At 41.2% G+C, this 22,156-nt stretch overlaps 1 protein-coding gene across 1 annotated transcript in view; it reads right to left on the bottom strand.

Moving 5' to 3' along the window:
• Window positions 1–21,230, bottom strand: part of LOC145457688 (uncharacterized) — a 34,555-nt gene extending 13,325 nt beyond the window's left edge. The window contains exons 1-8 of the mRNA XM_080335956.1: window positions 21,038–21,230; window positions 20,906–20,939; window positions 17,578–17,682; window positions 17,318–17,505; window positions 17,116–17,179; window positions 16,915–17,048; window positions 14,135–14,289; window positions 10,331–10,451 (exon numbers count right to left, since the gene is read on the bottom strand). Of these exons, the coding sequence (XP_080192082.1) occupies window positions 10,331–10,451; window positions 14,135–14,289; window positions 16,915–17,048; window positions 17,116–17,179; window positions 17,318–17,505; window positions 17,578–17,682; window positions 20,906–20,939; window positions 21,038–21,128 (892 nt within the window). The 5' untranslated portion in view covers window positions 21,129–21,230. The remainder of the gene's footprint in view (window positions 1–10,330; window positions 10,452–14,134; window positions 14,290–16,914; window positions 17,049–17,115; window positions 17,180–17,317; window positions 17,506–17,577; window positions 17,683–20,905; window positions 20,940–21,037) is intronic.
• Window positions 21,231–22,156: the final 926 nt, after the last annotated feature.

Genomic DNA, 22,156 nt, shown 5'->3' with positions numbered 1-22,156 from the left:
AACAACATGCTTCAACTTAGTATTAAATTACAGTTGACCCGCCGAAGGGGGCCCAAAATTATTTTGTACTATTTTTCGGTAGAATCACTGAGCGTGAAAATTTTCTTCGCGCCTCGCGCGTTTTATTTTCGCGCTACATGTATTGATTTTAATATGAGTGCCATATCCCCCCGGGAAGAGTGAAATTAGTTTAATTTATAGTAATGGGCATTTCGACGCCAAAAAAGGCATATTGGCCGAGACTTTTGATAATATATGTCCAATTGTTCATATACGCGCCTAAATGGTCGGCAATCTCAGAAAACGACGCACCCCCCAATGAATGTCAACTTGGAATCGTGTGCACGAAAGAGGTTGTTATTCTTTTAGTTTAGTCTGGTGCAGTGCTTTTCAACCTTTTTGAGCTTCATTCGCAATTTTTTTGTAAAATAAATTTCATTCGCACAAACTAACCGAAAATTGTCATACTAAAAGAAGATGAAAATACAACATTTATTTGTTCAGATTTGCAACAAATTGGCTACTATGTATCTTAAGCTATCAAGTGTTTCATTAAAAAGGCTACTATTTTCGCTCTTTTTGATTTCAGCAATTTCACTCAAACCCTTCTCGGCCAAACAAGAACGTCTATTAGTGCTTGGATGGCCAGGTCTTGAAATCTGTTCTGCACTCCTATCCAAAAAACGTTTTTTTTTCACGAGCGAAAAATGCTTGCTATAAGAAATCGATTTTGAGAGCTGTCAATCAGGTCTAGGAGGCTTCATGTCGAAAGGGTGAAAAACCCACTTGTTTGTGTTGAGGCTTTTGCCTTATGTCTTGGAAAATAAGGTCCAAACGATGAAGGAGAGTAGGCACATTAGAGCTCGCTATCTTATGATAAGTTGCTACAACTTTTTTTTCGATTTCTTATTTTCTGTCTTGCGAGTATGTGGGAAGAGCAAATAAACTCGCGGTACTGTATGTTCTTTTCTTTAGCTCAATCTAACTTGAGAATTCATAACAGTTTAATAACGTCAAAGCAGCTTTTTAGACTACCACTAAAATCTTGAGTTTTTTGGCATCTCGCGACCCGAGCCTCACCCATGAAAAGGAATTAATTTTGAATATTACAGTAGTATATAGTACGATTTTACGGGCATGTATGACATACAGAACGCACACACCACAATTCTATCCACCACAGATCAACAAAATATGTCTGACGCAAGCGATCTCAAATTATGGTGAGTTAAATTCCTCTGCGTGTTGCAGTTGTACTACTGCATTCTACTCGGATTGCAAAACGGGACTATTCCGTGCCCACAACGGAGCACATATCCATATCGAATGGTTTGGCCATCCAGCATCGGTCGTTTTTTGGCCAAGGTCTTTTTGTGTTCCTCTTAAACTATTTCTTGATCATATACCGAAGAAGGCTAAACCGATGCAGCACAAGTACAACCACGTTGATTCAAGACCAAACCTTAACAGAACGACACGACACATGCATTACTAACGAAGGTAGGAACATAGGAAAACAATCAACGAGCACGAGTAATCATTGGCAAACGCAAAGTAATTCCACAACACCTCCCTTCTAACTTGAGAGTTATTACAAATCAAGAATAACTCTCGGTTTACGAGTTCGTTTGGAGCGTCTCGGGTTATGAGGTCCATTTTCCGGTAATTCATGGACTTCCGGTGAGGCATGACGCATCGTAACGATATTGTCTCTCGGAGGGCTTACTACCCTTGGATAATTAAAAGAAGGTACATCAGCTGTGATGCCAGGCTCGCTGTCTTCTTCAATTCCATACCTTGGTCGAAGTTGATCAATGTGTCTTCTCCACGTAGGACCACGCGGATGAGCCATAACGTTGACGCTGCGAGAACCAAATACCCGGTAACTGTCGCAGGTACCCATTTGGGCTTTTTATTCTTCTTCGGCCCATAATACAGAGCATAACAAGGTGAGCCAACCGTGAATCGATTGACTGAAGCCTTTACTTGCTTCTCAACTTCTCTGACTTGCTTGCCTTGAGCTGCATGAGCTGGAGATGGCAGTAGCGTATCAATCATAGTTCGAATTTGTCTGCCATTGAGAAGCTGACTCGGAGATAATCCACTTGCAAGCGGCGTTCTCCTGTACAACATGAGGAATTCCTGTAATGCGGCCTTAGCCGGCAAATTTGATTTGCGTAGTGCGCGTTTGAATGAGTCGACCAGCTTTTCTGCGGCGCCATTCGTAGATGGGTGATACGGTGCACCCCAAAGGTGGATAATTCCTCTTTCTTTACTCCATTTCTGAAACTCTTCAGACTTGAACGTACTTGCATTATCAGACACAATGGTAAAAGGATATCCGAAGCGTGCAAAATCCTGTTCAAGTAATCCGATCGTTTCTTTGCTTGAAACGGAATTGGTCGGGTGGACGCAAGGATATTTGGAATACAAATCCGTTACAAACCAATTGGTCCCCATGAATTCGATTGCATGGTCGACATGAACTCTCATCCACGGCTTCTCAGGTAGCATCCAAGGATGGATACTCGCCTTCGTAGGAGCGTTCTGATTTTCACAGCATGAAACACATCTGTGACACGTGTCCACAATATCATTGTTCATTTGCTGCCAATACGCAGCACTACGAGCAAGTTGCTTCATACGTTGCATTCCAAAATGTCCCAAATGAAGAATATCCAACACCTTTCTTTGCAAACTCGACGGAATTACGATTCTCGCCCCAGAAAACAAACATCCATTTTCAACAGATAAACATGTGGATATCTTAGGAAGAACTTCAACCGGATATCCTTGATCTTTGGTGCTGGCAACGTTTTCTCGCCAGCCCACTCTGGTGTATCTCATTACAGCAGAAATCACAGGATCTTTGCCGGATTCTTTCGCCAATATACCAGGATCAGAAGGATTATTCTGTTAGCTCACTGTACGTACTGTGCTAACAATATTCATATTTTCCTCTTCCTCCCCTTTATCAAATACGAAGTCATGACTGAATGGAAATCGGCTCAATGCATCAGCATTACCGTGCTGCTTTGTGTTACGATATTCCATATCATAATCGTAGTGATTCAAAGTCAGTGCCCATCTTGCCAGACGATTTGCTGCGAGGGCCGGTATAGCTTTGCTTGGTCCGAACAATGCCAGTAGAGGTTCATGGTCAGTAACCAATATAAACTTTCTTCCATACAAGTATTGATGATACTTCTGGAGAGCAAAAATGACAGCCAAAGCTTCTTTGTGAATCTGGCTATACTTTCGTTGAGTTTCCGTCAACGTTTTGGACATGTATGAAATTGGCTTCTCAGAACCATCATCAAAACGGTGAAAAAGTAAACAACTAATTCCTACTTCCGAAGCGTCACATGATATTCCTAACTTCTTGTTGGATCAAAGTGAACCAGGAGCAAATCTGCACATAGCATTTTCTTTAATTCTTCAAATGAATCTTGCTCATCTTTACCCCAAAACCACGGGATTCCCTTTCTTGTAAGGCGGTGTAACGGTTCCGTCACCGCTGACAGATTGGGTGAAAATTTACTGTAGAATTGCACTTGGCCCAGAAATGATTTGAGACCAGAGACATTAGATGGAGCAGGCATTTTCAACACTGCCTCCACTTTCGAACCTTTGGAAATACCGTCACTGGACAATTTGTGACCTAGGTATTCGACTGACGGTTATGCGAATATAGCCTACACTTTTCTTTTCGGCATCGGAGACCTTTCTCTTGAAGTCTCCTCAACAACGCACGGAGATTATTCATGTGATCCGCCACGTCGACGCCGCTGACCAAAATGTCATCCAGTTAAACAGCCACACCTTTCAAGTCGGCAGTCAGCTGATTCATGATTTCAGTGAAATAACCCGGTGCTGAAGAGATTCCAAACGGTAACCGCATTTGCAGCAACACACCACGATGCGTGCTGAGAGCAAGTCTCTTTTGACTCTCTGCACTCAGTTGAACTTGGTTATAGGCATCAGCCAAGTCAATCTTCGTAAAACCATATCCACCACCCAATTTCTGCATGAGCTCTTCCGCGAGTGGAATAGGTTGTCTATGCGTTTCAAGTTTCAATTAACTGTAACAGAATAATCGCCGCACACACGAATCTTTCCCGATTTACTACCAGGAAGCGATCGTTTACGAATCGGAACAACAGGCGTACCATAATCATTAAAATCGACAGGTTGCCACACACCTTTGTCTATTCCTACATCATACGCTTGGGATAACTCATCGCGGATAGCAAATGGTACTGCGGGCGATATTTGCCGAAAATTGGTTTCGCATCATTTTCAAATCGAATGTCTAGCTTAATATCCTTTAAACAACCCAATTCAGATTTGAAAAGTTCTGGTAATTCGTTACTGAAATCCTCACAGCGTTTGGTCAATTCGGAAAAATCAACATTGGAAAGTGATTTTACAACACTGTTACCGTATAGCAGAGCATCGATTGAAATTCCCAACTTCAATATTCCACTACGGCCTATCAAGTTCAAATTCGGTATATCGGTAACTATAAATGAGAAATCGGATATTTCTGACCGATTGTTCACATCTGCCAGTGAAACATTCTTAGGTGTGAATGTACCTAGAGTGTTCAGTTTATGCAAGGATGCAGATTCTAACTCCGCATTCACCTTTTGCATAGCAGGTCTTCCCAGAGCGATCCATCTGTCTGTGGACATGAAATTTTCTCTCGCGCCAGTATCCAACTCAAATGACTATAGATGTCTTCATTGATTTGCACGTCGATTTCGATTTCTGGATACGATCGCGTACGTTTAACACTTCTAACGCGACGGTTCTTTCGAACACCTTTCTCCGTCAACCTATCATTCTTTTTGATACGACATGCTGGTTGAATGTGACCTCTTTTGTCGCAGTAATGACAGACAGCATCTACATATTTGCATTCATCAGGAGGGGGTCCGCACTTGTCACATCGAAAACACGCCTTTTCAGAGAGGTTTCTTCCTTCCCCTTCATATCCAGCAACTAGACTCTTGGAATTCTGGACAGCTTCCTTACTTTTCTTTGTATAAGAAGACTTTACCACGTTAGTTTGAAACGGGTTTTCTGATTTTGCACCATAAACGGTTTCTTTTGCTACTTTGGCGGCATCTTCCGTATCAGTTGCTGTTTTGACAACAGTCTCGAAGTTTAAAGTATCGCTTTTCAGTTTAAATACTGCCTTTAGAACAGCTTCATTTCCAACAGAACACATAAATCGCGTAGACATAGCTTCGTCCAACGGATTTTTAATTGAAGAAAAGTCACATGTGATCGCGTCTCGCCTGATACGAGCAGCTAATTCTGGTATGGTCTCACCAGGTTTACGCTTCATATCGCTCCAAAATTTGTAACGTTCTCTAATCACAAATTGCTTTGGATCATAGTGCTCTTTCATAAAAGCGTTGATTTCCTCCATTGAAAGATCATTAATCTTCTTAGGATTGGCCTGCTGCGCAGCTATGTGTTCTGCAACATCTTGTAGACCACTGGGCTTTGATTCGTAAGGAATACATGGGCCACTTTATCATTCGGCACAGAGTGTGCGCTCACGAATGTACTGGAGCGTTCCCAATAATCGGTCCAGAGTTCTATTGTTGAGTCAAATGGAGCAAATGGTTGAACTGACACATTGCTAACCGGCGCAGTGGAGACCGCCTGAGAAGATATTTGACGCATTGTCTCCATCCATGCTTTGATTTGATGTTCGTTATGTGCCTTCTGTTCGTCCAGCTCTTTACGCTGCTGTTCTAATTGTTCCCCAAGAACGTTAACGAGTTCTTCAGACATGTTGGGTGTAGTAGTCAAGCACTTGAAGATATGTACGTCTCACAAATAAAACTTTGTCGCACTTCAACCTCTTCTCGGAGATGTTGAAATAGCTCAGATCCTATATATCTCACAGGATCCCATCCTCGTCGCCAGAAACGTTCTGTTGTGTTCCTCTGAAACTATTTCTTGATCATATACCGAAAAAGACTAAACCGATACAGCACCAAGTACAACCGCGTTTATTCAAGACCAAACCTTAACAGAACGACACGACACATGCATTACTGACGAAGGTAGGAACATAGGGAAACAATCAACGAGCACAAGTAATCATTGGCAAACGCAAAGTAATTCTTCAACAGTTTTGTCGACGCTAATGTTTTGGTACCGCATTAATATCGGCGGTTTTTTGGCCAGAACTTTACGTCGTCATTTGCCCCGACGCAGAAAGGGTTTGCCTCGAAATTAAAGAGTCTCATAGACCTGAACTCGCTCGTTGCACATCCCTAGTCCCTACACTAGTTCATCCCAACGGTCTTCGACCATGTTTGCCAGTCGGACAAATCTTATCATGATAAAGCCATATTTTCTGCGTGTCTCGCTTATTGGCTACAGTACCCAACACCGTGACCTTGGATTTGTAAAAACTATCGCAGGTTTTTTTGCAATGACTATTACATACATATTAACAGATAGCTCTGGCACCGTGTCGACCCAAAATTATACCCTTTGCGGTCCATACTTTAATAACCCTTGAAGGGGTAAAAATTTGCGTTACAATAACTTGCAAATGCGAGTCTGTAACGACGATATTTAGTATGCTGCTATCCTCGTGCCTCGCACTAATCGAACAGTTATTACGAAAGATTGTTTAGCGAAAGAAAGCAGGAAGTCAATTCGACGTCATTTTTCCAGCCTGTCGCAGGCTCGGACGGGCTGATATACTGTATGTCTGTAATTACAGAAAGCTTCCAAACCAGGCTTTTGGTTACATAATAATTATATTGCGAAAATATTAATTCACTACGGCTTGTGAGAGCTGCGATTAGTGGTGGGTCGTAAGTTAAACAAGTTTTTACAATTGCGTCGCAACAACAAAATTTACACTGCCCTTGAATTTTCTATAAGGTTTATTTTAATTATTCCAGGTCAGAAAAATTAACAATTTATTGTTCGAGATTTTCATTAGCACTCATCCGGGATTTTCATTCGCACCATTCGCACCACCTTCGTCATTCGCACTGCAATTTTTTTCATTCGCACAAGTGCGAACCGTCACACAGGTTGAAAAGCACTGGTCTGGTACATTTGTGCAATTCAAATATTTGTTAACCATATAGAAGCCAGGCGAGGTCACGATTAATTAGAAACAGAGTTCCCCCCGTAGTTGAATAAATAATTAATTATATGTATATCCTTAACGTGTCCAAGACCACCGACAGAAAAAATAGGGGGAGAAAAAATTTGAGAGGTAAAATACCCCCCCCCCCAATTTGTTTTCCTGTCTGCGCAGGGGGAAAGATGGACAGTGTAGTCACGTGCTTAGTACTGTGGTTCCTCAGCACCATACTCATTTCAATTTCTGGTACGGGAAGGAACGAACTGTCGGATTTTGAGCGCGGAAAATAGATATTCGCCATGCGGCCGACGCGGGTCTTCCTAAGCTTTTTATTGCTTGAAGTGTTTTGATGAATTATCCATTCTCATTATCACATGACCACGCGCACACATAGTCAAGTGTGATCCGAAATAATAGTGGTTCTCAACCTTTTTGTCTTCGTAGACTCCATTTTTTCGCTTCAAGTGTTTCGAGCACCCTCTTAAGCTTTAGTTCTAATTTGGCTGAATTATACCACAACCCTTGTCTGTCTTGGGCTAATACGACTTGTGTAAACTATCAAAGTTGCGCATTTTAAGGGACATGATACTATGCGAAATCTGTGACGAGTTTTATTGTTGAAAAACGAAATCACTTGATGGCATTTTGCAGTTGCATGCCAAAAGATTTCGATTTTATGTGACCGAGAGCCGAAAATCCACTGTCACGTAGGTGGTGGCGAATGGAATAAAAACGCTTAACGCTACCGACAACGCCTTTGGGTATGGCTGCAACATGAGACAATGCGACATGCACGAAAATTGGGAAACAGATTTTTCAATGAGCATATCACGTCCTGCATACTTATTTCTATCCCATAGCTCATTTCGAAAGATTTGTGGAATATAGTGGTTACTGTCTGTGCACAGCACTATGATGACAATATGTTCACTGTCATTGCGCGCGGTAGGTCTGTGTTTCATTTAAAAGTGTTGGAGTCTAGTATTATTCAGTTGAGCAAACCTATTTTATGCAGACAGAAAGATTTCCTCTATAACCTACAAATTTCTCATTAGTGCGTGTTGTTCCGTGCGTGTAATTGTTTATTTATAAATTGTGCTGCTACTAGTACCGTATGTCCGTATACTTCGTAGTTTGTTATTGTTGCCATTGATACAATGCGAATTTCATGGTCTGTGATTTTCATTGTTGCGTCATACTCTACCTTTTTGGTTTTGCTTTTAAATCTGTTTAAATCCCTTCAGTGTGCCGATAACTCTTGAAAAGAGGCACCCGAAAAGTCTTCGAGTTTAATAAATATACTGCTACAATGGATGTTGTATTGAAAGCTATATTCAAGTTCTGTACCACGAACCAGCTATTTCAATCAATAACTGGAGTAAATGGATTACGTAGAGAGGTTTCAAACCCTGTTTTGGGACATGTTCGGAAAATACTTCAGGAATTCTTTGTGAATGTACACAAATTTGATGAGATTGACTGTTTAAAATCCATAAAGCTTTGCAAACATTGCGAAGTTACCTTGATTGATCATTGTGAAATAAAAAGTACTTTAAGGATATGTTTTCGCTGCTTTCACTGTATGTTTCACAGGTTAAACGTTAAATGGTCATAACAACTGATGGACGAAATAGCTTTTGTACTGTTAGCGAAAAGAGTGTGTATTTCCACCCGTGTACCACCCTTCATATACGGGTGTGAATATGCATACACCCATGGCACACGAAACCTGAACCTATACCTCAGACTTATTCCGTGGTATAAATCGATTACAACATTTTAATCCTAATTGTGCAAATGTGCATGCAAATAGGAACGTAGGAAGGTATGCACGTAGGCACAGGATTTATGACCGCGATATAATTCTGAGTTAGGATCTGTTTTCGCGCACCACCCTTTTCGGCCCTTTTGCTATGAATACAGTCTCGAGAGTACTTTTCAGACCTTCGTTTTCTTCTTCCACTTGAAGTAACGTTGACAAGCTTTGGAAATCCCTATACTCCTTGTATACCGTAACCGGAACATAGCAAAATATGCAGGGTTTTAGAAGCTTTACGATCAACTTCTGAACTGCATCATCGATCTTTTCGCATTGTGTTCATTATGTGGAGAGAGTGATTTTAGGGATGGTGTGAACGCGAGGTTCACGTTCGCGTTCTGTGTGTGAACCTCGGAAATTTAGAGGTTCACGTTCACCAGAACCTTGGTAGGTTCTGCACTGTGAACCTTTCGCGTATATTACAATTTTCACTTCATTATGACATTTTTCGTTCAAATTTATTGCGTTTCAACTGCGGGCCACTCAATGCATGGCGCTGGCAGTATAAAAATCAACAGTAAACGACCAAACGACCATGCACCTTGACAATCTCAAAAGTTTTACTTGCTTTGTTACAAATGTTTGCTCGAAATATCCAGCTTTATTACCCTTTGTGAACATTTAGTGACTCTCTGCTGTGAGCTTGACCCGCAATCACACAACATCACGAGCGAAATGCGTAGTCAGCAATGATGCTTACTCCCCCAATCAATGAGATTAATATCGTTTTCTGATGTAAAAAATCTAGCAGGAGTTCAGGGTCAATCTTGACTGCATAGGTTCACTGTATCATTAAATCCAAATCCGTACGGTGGAGGTGTTGGCAACTGCTGTATAACTTGTTAATGGAGTAAAATCGGTAGCAAGTATAGAAACCTGTTTTACACTCTGCTCGATATCAATGTAGCAATACTCAGACGCCGAATACATTGTCCGGTCTGGGCTAGACCGTTAAGGCGTAAGCTTTTATTCCCTGGTGAGTCGTCGTCGAAATTGTTGGCTAGACGACGGAAAATATTGATTTTATGGGATTATTATATCACTTGATTGCCTCAGTAGATACATTTGGCGACGTTTAAAACGCCAATATGTACCTCAGCATTGTGGCATTATGTGGCCCGAGTCGTCGCTAGGTATTGTGTACAGCTGTACACTGTACGATATAGGCTATCACTTCACTGAAAGATAGGATTGGAATTAGCAATATGACGTCACGTGACGTCATGAGGTTCACGTTCGTGTTTTGTTCACACAGAACCTTTCAAAAAGGTTCGCGTTCACACGAACCTGAACCTTTCAGAGGTTCGCACCATCCCTACACTGATTATGAGCTTCTTGATTTCGATAAGTTCTCTGTTGAAATAAATTGAATGTATCTTTACCTGATTTCATCATGCACTTGAAATCGCCTGATTGTCGGTTATCATCGCACGAGCAATCTTCAATCGTCGTATTGTCTCTGAAGCTGATTAGACAAGTTCTTCGCGAATATCTGCAATAACCCTGAAAGAGAGTGTGGCATAACGAAAAATCAGTACATAGAGCTCCTGAAGTTTAAGTAATGCGAGAAAACTCAATTCGATGATTATGTCTTCCATTGATGATATATGTCTCCGGGTATATCTCTGCTTGTGTTGGTCGAACATCAACTACCCACTAAGTAGGGAGATGCCAAGTATGACACATTCTATTATTCGTCTTGTAATGTGAACATAGTCTATTATCATGCCATCTCATTATGAAATATATCTGTTTCGACGCGACACTCCGTTGTTAATGAGTGCCGATTTAGCAGGCGTCGAATCCTGTCTGCTGCACTAAAATCTGCTACCGTGGACTAGGCAAACCATTGCGTATCAGTCTTGTATTTAATCTACCACAACCATGAGCTCCATACTGATTGAGGCATAATGTGAAACACAAAGATGCGTAAGCAAGATTCACAATAGTGCTTGCTCGTCCGTTGCTCGATGTAAAGGAGCGGCGAGCCAACGGTAACGAGGGCTACTTATACACTTGGGAAAAGATAATTAAAGAGTAATCAAACAATCAAAATCACTAAAAGCGTACAAATCAATTAGTAGAAACACGAAATACAAATAAGGACAGTTGAAGGACGAACTGATTCCTCTTAAAAACGTTATCAAATAAAGGATGGAAAAAAAAGATGCGCAATCGCAAACACTCCCCCATTTGACTGAACCCAGTCAACAGAATTGCATCAATTAGTAAAACGATCGGAGGAGTCAGTACTCAGAAGCGTACACAAATCTGTGACCGCATAGGTCCGACGACTGTACAATACAGATATTAATTCGAAATGGCACGTTCCCACGTGGTCACGTAACAACTTCTGAGAACCAAGGGTTTCGAGGGCGCAAATCAAAGAAGTGTAAGTAATAATTATATCACGTCCAGTCAACGTCGGCACCGAATAGTTCGAATGGATCAGCCGATTAAAGCCATATCAGGCTAAGCGACTCGGTCCGAGATCAACTAAATTTGGTCTGAAGGGGCGAACTGATGATTCCATTCCCGACTAATGTTACAGTTACATTTCAATACACTGAGGTTGAATGTCAAACGTCCATCGCATTAGAAGCTATACAGCCTTCGATCCCATCGACGTTCAATAAATCACTTCTGAATGGTAGACATGCGTTCAGCAACTCTACTAGTGATGACAACCAATCACTTTAAAATTGTAGAGAGGCGTTCAGCAAACTCTATACTAGTGATACTAATAAATCACCTGCAATCGTACGGAGGCGTCCAGCAACTCTACAAGTGACGAGAATATACCACCTTAAAATGGTAGAGAGGCGTCCAGCAGATCTGAAAGTGCTGAGAACGTTGGAAGACGGAGAATAGGTACGCGGCTCCAAGGCGAACGCTTGACCAAAATGCTTGATGACGGTAATCAATGTCAGAAGAATCCTGTCACTGTCACTAAAACTTCGTTATCATATGGGAAGGTAAATCCATCGTCGCAATCGTGGAGGCGGCGTTGACAGCATTCAACTTTGTAACGATCTTGAATATGTCAATCAATCGAAACGACTGTTCACCAAACGTTGGAAGACGAAAACGGATGAATCTTGACCCTCGCAACGGCAAACGTAGATTGGGGAATTGGTCACAATCGTCCGTTCCGTTCATATAGAAAACGACATCATTCAACCAAATGTAACAAAAGATATAGCAGATTCGGTGCAAGCAGAGTCGACCAATCCTCGATGAGTAGCAGAGTCCTGAATACAGACTAAATGCCTGCGCCCGATTCGAGGAGAGTCTTGAAGAAATTGGCTTGAATGAGCTTTAAGGCGAATTGCTTCCAGACTCACTATGGCGAATTGATTCCAGACCAGCATTATTGTGAATTGTTTCGACGCGACACTCCGTTGTTAATGAGTGCCGATTTAGCAGGCGTCGAATCCTGTCTGCTGCACTAAAATCTGCTACCGTGGACTAGGCAAACCATTGCGTATCAGTCTTGTATTTAATCTACCACAACCATGAGCTCCATACTGATTGAGGCATAATGTGAAACACAAAGATGCGTAAGCAAGATTCACAATAGTGCTTGCTCGTCCGTTGCTCGATGTAAAGGAGCGGCGAGCCAACGGTAACGAGGGCTACTTATACACTTGGGAAAAGATAATTAAAGAGTAATCAAACAATCAAAATCACTAAAAGCGTACAAATCAATTAGTAGAAACACGAAATACAAATAAGGACAGTTGAAGGACGAACTGATTCCTCTTAAAAACGTTATCAAATAAAGGATGGAAAAAAAAGATGCGCAATCGCAAACAATATCTTCCTTTTGGTGCTTCCAACTTGAAGTTATCAACTCGAGCGTGAACCATTCTTATTCTGTACTTGTTGGATACCATACTTCGCATTGCCTCAATCCCGCACAGCCTTCACCGTTATCCAAGATGAATTACGCATCTGATACACGAGAATGTTTCATTCAGAATTTGAACGATTAGAAAAGGTGCAAAAGCACCGTCGAAACGAGTGCGCGTGCTTATTTTCTATTGCGACTGAGCCCGCAACTCGCCGACGCTGTGTTGCGAAGTCTGACAACGCCGTGTGCAATGTGCATCGTTTTGTCGTAGACAGGCACGATTCTCTCGTTTTGTCGTGTCGCGTGAGCCAGTGTGCAGCCGACTTTAGACATATCGGTTTTCCATTTATCTTTGCGAAAGCTAATTTATTGTTCAACGCTGAGTTGAAATGGCAGTTTTCGCGGTTTAATTTCCCTTTCCCAGTCATCAACAAATAAAAAAGAGACGGTGCGATGAAAGAGCTAACTACCGATATTAATATGTAACAATACCATATTAGTAGTAATTGCTTTCATAATCGACGATGTTGCTGGTAGCAAAATAAACGTCTGATGCGGACCGCGTGTTGAGAACCCCTGCCATACAGAAAAAGAATGTGTATTTCCACCCGTGTACCACTCCTGATATACGCCTGTGAATATACACCCTTGGCACACCAAACCAGAACCAACCTCAGACTTGCACCGCGATATAAATCGTGTACAACATTTTTATCAAAATTATGCTTAATATAACTCATCTTCAGAATGTTCGTCGAGCTTTGCGCAAAATATATATGGATATGGTCTCCGCGAAAGTAGCGATGTATGTAATTTCATACCTCATAACAGCTTCATCACACTAAATAGGGATTTCTCAGAAAATCGTTAAAATCTCTGACGAGATAGCGTGATGGTAGAACAGAGCGTCCGACTCCTTGGTCGGTAGGTCATCTCATGGTCAATCCCACACCGGTTCAGACGCAAGACATAGGATTTCGCGCAAGATATTCAAAACCCCGGGATAGCTTGAAGAGGTAGCATATGCGCTGAACTCGATAATCCATAAAACGGTTCCTTCGCATCTCCATCGTTAACGCAGGTCGATATGGTAGACCAGGGGTTCTTAAATTGGGGTCCATGGACCCATTAGGGGTTCGCGGAATAGTTTTAGGGGGTTTGTGAAAGGAAATGTTGAAACTAAAACTATCGTCGGCATTAGTGCGACAAATAAATGCATTCAATCATCCAGATGTTTTCAATTACTTTATAGTGAAGACCTGAACAGTTCAGCAGTAGAGCGTGTAGGGCTACATAGCCAGCAGCCATATATAGGTATGATAATGATACTCACGCCAGAGCCGCTGCTGCATCGGTATTGACACCGACTTCCTGCCAGACGGCTTGGGCATATGCATTTTATTTTTCCGTTTTCTAATTGGCATATCCCTCCAACGCCGCATATATTCGGCGAGCAAACTTCTTTTTCGCACATAGTGCCACCATATCCTTGTAAATAAGGACTGAGATTAGGATTATCACGTCGTGCCTGGCTAATGACTATTAAGCCTACAAATGAGGTTATCTGAGCTTGGTTTGCAATACAATTGCAGGACAATCCGAAAATTCAGACCAAGGTCATTAGAGGATGTCACGGATACCCTTCGTTGTCCCGTCATTTTATCTGGTGTAGACGCGAAACGTCTGTAAAAACGTATGATCTCTAGCTCTACTATTGGCATGTTCATTGTTCAGCCACCAACAGGAACAACAAACATAAGTAAACCCTATATAAATTTTGGTCGTCGATATCACTGAAGCGTAACAAGGTACCCGAAAATTTCAGATTACTTTGGAAATTGTGCCGGGAAGGTGAAGAGAAGAAGCAGGCTATTTAACTAATCATCCCAGATCAGTTGTCTGCGCGAGTTATAACATGTTTACATGCCGAGTCATGCTACGGGGAAAATCATATTAGAACCACTAATAAGATCTTCGCGAATATTTTGTATCTCAACCACAAATTATATAAGGTTGGTAGCAGTTACTGCTAGGACCACTGGCTGTCTGATTAAACCAAAGTCACACGTCCATGGCATCTACATGATGGATAAAATCGCCTTCGCAATCTGTATCATTACTGATAGTGGTACGTTCCACATCAGCCAACCGAGGTCGAGTCCACAATTTTACCGAAGTGTTGGAGGTAGTCTATATCTAGGCATGCCTGGGACACTATATGTTTGGTTATGGTGAAGTGACGGAATTTTACATAGTGAGTACCATATTCTCTCGAAATATAGTCAACTTTTCATATTGCGTTATTTCAATTTCTAGCCGAATTTGGTCTCATGCATTTTGGCAACCCAAAAATTTGGTCTTTAGGTAGGCTTACCATATTTCGGAAATGAAAAAAGAGGACACTTTTTCAGAAATTTCAGACATGCACAACTGGAGAAGAATTCTCAAAAACCGGTCAATTTCACCCGCTTCATGATCAGTTGACTAAAAAAAAAAAAAAGAAAAAGGTCATCACTTCCGCTCAGAGCTCAAAAACACGTTTTTCACTCCACATTGCTAGGTGGATGACTAAAAAAAAAAGGTCTTCATTTTGCTCAGACCTGAAATCACCGCTTTTCCCTCCGAAATACCCGCCGGAGCTTCACTTCTGCGCTAATTTGCGGCATATCACTCGTAATTTCCTCTATATCTGACCTAAATTTTCAAAAAAGAGGACAAAATCTCAAAAAAGAGGACAAAAGGGCGTCCTCCGAGGACACTTTCAAAAAAGTCAAAAAAGAGGACAAATCCTCTTAAAAGAGGACGTATGGTAAGCCTACTTTAGGCCAATGGCATTTAGTGAAAAAAAAGTAAGTGTGAACTTCCGTAGTGACCGAATTACGATCATGATCATTGATGAACTTAAACGACCGGTGACGCATTGTTATACTATAAGCCAGGGGTGGGCAAACTACGGCCCGTGGGCCGCATGCGGCCCGCAACACCGTTCTGTGTGACCCACGAGAGTCTAAAGAGACTTATTAAAAAATATTGATAAAATGCGTACTAAAAATCGAATTAATGTAGGGACTTGATTAAACTTTTTCTTAGTATTTTCCACCATGATGCGGTTCTCAAACTGGGGGACCTGCCCCCTTGAGGGCATGAAACCATCTGAAGAGGGGCGCGAAGCTGAGATCAACTGAAAAAAATTTTCGCGCTCGGCGCGATTAACATCCGATTCATATTAATTGCTCTGTATTTAGTCTGAATTTCCTATTTAAAAATCTCTCATCCACAGTCGTAACCTTCCATGCAATCAAACTACCCGTTAGGTTTACTAGCATCCTGGTGGCGTTTTGTGATATGACGATAAGGGGGACGCGAAATCTTTCACCGTCATAAGGGGGCGTGTCTTGCAAAGTTTGTGAACCACTGTTCTAAGGTAAATACTTCCTATATTATTTGTTACGTTTAATGTCTGGGGCGACAGCCCGATATCAAAGCGCACGCAGTTTGAAAGGTTTCAACTGCTAAAAATCACAGAATTCCTAAACGAGATTGACATAATTCGGATCACGAGTGTGATTTCAGATTGACCACTTTAGTTTTAATTATTTTAGTGATGTGCTTATAAAAAACGATTCGCGCGTGTCTTAGGTAGATTCGTTCTCTGTATGCGTAGAATTAGGGTATTTGTATTTTATCTACACACAGTAGAAGCGTGTTTGAAGCTAACATGATTATGATGCTGTCAGCATTGTGTGTCCTGGAACTGAACCAACAGTGGAATTAGCAAATCTATTAACAGATCGCTGCTCACACATTTAACTTTCAATCCTTTTCTAAGAATCGGGACCACCGACTTTCATCTCTATAGTTTTGACAAATTGGTCATTGAAGTCGACCAGCCTATGAAATCTCGCATGTACGATATCATCAAAGCAAATGCTTAGTTTGTTTTGGATAAGCATCTCCATGTCCTCACTATATAATCAAATACCAATATTGCGTTTTGGTATATAATCATAATTTTATATAGTGCGGCCCGCGAATGGATTCAGATGTTGAATGCGGCCCGCGAGCTCAAAAGTTTGACCACCCCTGCTATGAGCATTGATAACAGTGTGTTACCTATTCGGCAGCTGCAATTGAACCCGTCGTCTTCGGAAATGCAGGTTGCGTTGTTGAGGCAGGGTAAGCTCAGACATGGATCTTCATGTTCACAATGTCTTCCAATAAATCCAGAGTTGCACGAGCAATTATACCTTAACGGTTGAATAGGCGTTGCAAAGTATCCTACCAATATTCCGCAATAGTAAATAATATACTAACCCGTCAATAGATTCGACACAACGCCCATTGTAGAAGCAACTACTATTTTTACAAGAAGGTTCTTCTGTTAAAAAGAAACAACGCTTTGATATACCCTTGGTAGTATAGCACCGCGTATGGCTGACGGACAGGTGTTCACTGTTCATCATCATCACTGGTCAAATGTGAGCCCGCCAAGAGTCGCGTTATCATTGAAACTTACTCTTGACTACTAATTGAAAACTGTAAGATTCCGGACCGCTCGTGAATGTTGTCAACATGCAGGTATAATTCGCCTCGTTCCTCTTCTTCGCGTTCGCAATGGTAGCATTTGAAGAATTGTTGGATGTATTAACGAGCTTTGGTTTTATCTGCACAGGTATGTTTTCATCGCCATGTTTGAACTTCACCCTTTAGTAAGAATGGTTGCAGCTGAATGATGTGTTTTGAAGGACATATAATAATATTCATTCAAATCCTTACCATTGAATATTCGACCATCTCTCTTCAGCGCGGAATTGACATTGTAAAATAATAGTATCACCTTTTATCGCAATGACAAGTTTGTGGTTTTCCGACATATCATTGCTGGAAATGAAGCGATGTATATACGTCTTTACACTTTGCATTGTTTCATTTATTCACTGCCACGTTGACTGGCTTAGGCCTACCACTCCAGACAATCTGTCCTGGGCAGAGCTGGGCAATAGTAAGTAGATGAGTGATTCGATTTGTGATCGAATATTCGTATATTATACCTCCTTATGACGCCACAGCATTATGAATGACGTGGGAAGTTCAAATATGTTGCTTTCATGCGACCGCAAAGAATATAGTGTCAGTTCTACATCACACTCAAGCCAGGGGTCTCAAACTCAAATGTGCTCGCGGGCCAATCACCTGGTTTTTGATGACGCCGCGGGTCGCAGCACCCATAATAGGGGCGTTTGATGTATTTCCAAGCAGGCCTTATGTGACGGGACCTCGCAGACTGGCATTCCACAGTGTGGAATCCACACACATTGTGAAAATGTGATTTACTATTGTGAATTCACGCCTGACACGAAAAAAATCGCATTTATAAATATTTGAATAAAATTTGTGTTGTGCTTGGCAGTATGTCAAAATAATTAGGTATAGACATCATATGCGAAAGTGAACACTGCACAGTGCACAGTGCACAACTGCACATGCATCATGAAATCGTGAAAGATGTCACGTATATAATTTTGCAGCTAGATGCCATTTGACGTGCCACAATTATAGGTAGAATATTTTATAACGAAGATTGATCTGATATCAGAGCATCGGAGCAGTACAGCCTAATTCGGGTTTCGGGCATTACTGCTGATAACTAGGCTCTTGATCATGTCATTACCAAAGTCAAATTAAATCAGCGTTAAATTTACGTTCGATTATTGGAACAGATCAATAACAACTTGAATATAATGATTAATGTGCTATAGTAATAGAAATGTCTAAGCGCCGAAGAATCCATTGGTGTTACCCGCCACCTTTAATTGGACATACACACAGATTAAGAGACCCAAGATGACGCAGGATGTAACTAACCATACATGACCAACCTGCTTAGATGGATAGATACGCAACACAAGCTACGACGTTTTGGTATATTAATATTCTCCATAATAGTTTGATGGTTTGTTGCGTCCGTGATTGTACCAAGTCACGGCGTTCCGAGGCGCAAGTCCTTCTCTGAGTGTAACGTTGGACCCGACTCAACTCGAGTCATGTTATTTTTTCACCCATCCAATCCTAGTTCGAGTAATTCTATAATAGGTCCCGCCCAACTCCAAATCACAATTTTTAGTCACGAATCATTAACGGGTCAGATTTTACCATCATAAACAGGTAATGTGACGTAATAGCTAAGTTTCCACCGTATGCTTACTTTTGAAAGTGATGTGATAGTAAAGTTTGATGAGTAGTTTCGTGTTTTGGATTAGTTTTAGAGCGAATTTTAAGTTCCCAAATCTAAAAAAAGCTATGAGGCAGTTAAATATTATCGAATACTTGAAAATGTAAAATGCCGACGCGGGCCGCACAAAATGAGTTCTAAACCAGTGGTTCTCAACCGCCGGTCCGCGGACCGGTGCCGGTCCACGACGACATTCCTGCCGGTCCGCCAGGTATATTACAATTTTATACCCTAATTTCAAGATGCAATGTTGAAGGCGACAAGTACAGAATAGATACGAGCTGACTCATCGCAAAACAGTTCAGTTCGCGCGATCATTCGTTTTCGATTCATTCATTTTGTGCAGGACCGTAACTGGCGCACCCCAAACCGCCCAATTGGAGATGGGGTCGAGCCTTAAAAGGGTCAAAGATTATTTGTCAATTTCGTTTTGCGCTTTGCGCGATTTGGTGTCAATAAATGCCTTGCTTATAGGTGCCTTTTCCCGAGAAATACACATGATTTATAGAAATAGGCATTTTAGCGTCAGCCATTAGTCCATTACCGATTCAGTCATGAATGATCGAAAATTTTCGCTATTGGCGCGATTAAGCTACATAAACTCTCTGCTTACACAGGGTAGAATGAATGTGCTCACAAGTACAGGTGAAAACATCCACCCAACTGTAGGATCTGGGGGGCGAAGCCCATGGAAGTTTGGCTTATCGCCCTGTTGGGGCTCAAAATCAACGTTTTTTTTGGGTGGGCTAACGAAGTAATTTTTCGGTCCGGATTTGCGCATGGCCGGTATAGCTGCTGTAAGGTGTTTTTTTGCGGCACGCATTGTATTCGTAGTTGCCAGATTAGCTAGCGTCTGGTGGCAGTGGGCAATGAGTAAATTATCACGACAAGGTGCTGGGTTTTACTCAGAAACGCTTCTTCTCTCGATATTGTCAAAGACAAGAATATAGTCGTGTTGGCGTGATCGGTTAAACCCACGGCGCGAAAGATTGTTAATGACTTTCGACTGTAGCACGTTTATCTGGACAAGGCAATTTTACCTCGACTCGGCAGACTCACTACCATAAAATCACATTGATGCCATCATGAAGATACTTAATTACGATCAAAACCCTCTAAATGTCACTCTAGCATCATAAAGTTGCAAAAACGGTTGCATATACTTTACATTTTGGCTTCATTTCAATTTTTGAAAGTTCACCGGTCTGCCAGACATTTTTTGAAATTTCACCGGTCCGCGAGGTGAAAAAGCTTCAGAACCACTGTTCTAAACGATATTTGGTATTTTTCATCCTTATCCATCACGACTTTGTACTACATGTTTCGTACGATGTGATGCGACTGATCGAAGTTAACAGCCTTTAACGGTGGAATAGTATCGAAACTATAATTCCCGTCGATAAAAAGTGGTAAGGAACGTATAATTTCAGTACTTGAAATAATCATATCTCACTATACTCGACTAGAATTATTAGGATTCAGATTCAGATTCAAATACCCAGATCATTATGCACAGCCCTAAACCTGGGTCGCGCTTTCAATGAGCGAAGTCAAATCATGCCGATGTCATCATGTCAAATCATGTCAAATGCGCCGACATTGAGCGTTCACTCATGCGCAGTAATTCCAATATGTGTTTGTTGGCTATTGGCACGGGATGCATTCTTCGTCCACCTTTGGTACCCTTGGTATAGGAAAGTTTAAAAGAATCACGTGTGTCGCTTGAATGATAAGCGACCCATTAATTCCGTTAAATCCTGTCTCCAGATCGAAACTACGCTGTGTTTGCAGTACTGCAATAGACTGTTACAACTATATTATGAGAGTACCATGTAGGCCTATAACACTGGTTAACTGAGAACATAGTCTTACCTTGGGAGAGTTATGATGTGTTTTCCTCTCGGCACTGAAATGTTATTGATTATAATATTAGCGATGTTATCTTCGGAATCTATCGTTATTCAGTCGATGCATGGTCAAAATAGAATATTGCGCGTCTCTAACCTGTATTTCGTGTTCTCGCTGCAATCAAGCTCACACGAAGTGCAGATATCAGAAAAACTGAAAGAATAGAAGTGGAGACACCAAATGTCATAGTGCAGCGTCTTGCTTTTTCTTCGCGTATACTAGCAGCGTCTACGGGTACCGGTATATATCGAGTGTGTAGCTAAGGAAACCACACTTGAAATACGCGCGTCTGTCTTTTTCTACTAATATATATGTAAATAAGCTTAATGCGATCACCCAGACTTGATAACTTGTTCGTGAACTAGATACGCTCCTAAACTCGAAAAGTTAGGTATTACCAAAACCATTGTTGATATTGTTGTAGCTTTGATGTGCCCGACTAAGGCTAATATGGATGGGTGTGTTAAGAAGTCCGTGTAGCATGGATGTGGAAGTCAATAATGTTCAGTTCAGTTCAGTTCAGTTTATTACACTACGTAAGATCATTTTTGTTTAACCCGTTTTTATGCCACTTTATGTTTTATGGGGTGATATGTTCGAAAATCTAGACATTTTCTCGCATCATCGATCCATTTCAATTTACCTCTCTCATTGTTTTCTCTCACTTGTAATAGAAAAATACCTAATTTCATAAGTATTTGTGTAGAGTAGACCAACTATATCAATGACTAAAATATGTCAGGTAAGTCCTGCTCGCAGCTTACTTTCTTGTGATATGTTAAATTCGAATTTTCGTGCAGATAAAATTACGTTAAAAATAGTCGAAATTAATGTTACGCATGACTGATTTTTAAAACTATTGGGCGCGAAACCCGGTTTTGACTCCTGCCCTATTTGGCGCGGGAAAAGATTTTCAATTCAGCAGCAGTATCTTCTTCTATACTATAAATCGATCTTAACAAAATAACTTTACACACTTTTATGGCCGTTACTGTCTAATGCAATATCAAAGTAATTGAACTTCATGATTGGGTGAGCACAAAAGAGCCACTTTTAAAAAATGCGATCACTTTGCTATCGGGTTTCAATCTTGACGAAATTAGATTTGCTGCACTCAGCGCTTGATAACAGACTTACTCCTAAAATAACATGTAAACCGTAGACCCAGTGGGTGACCATATAGTTGATTTGACTAGGGATTACTCGTAAACAAAC

This window comes from Botryllus schlosseri, chromosome 15 (genome assembly GCF_051294905.1).
Source record: "Botryllus schlosseri isolate E-star chromosome 15, Bs_hap1, whole genome shotgun sequence".
Taxonomy (NCBI): domain Eukaryota; kingdom Metazoa; phylum Chordata; class Ascidiacea; order Stolidobranchia; family Styelidae; genus Botryllus; species Botryllus schlosseri.
The sequence above is the reverse complement of the archived record's forward strand: the minus strand, read 5'-3'. Positions and strand labels throughout refer to the sequence as shown.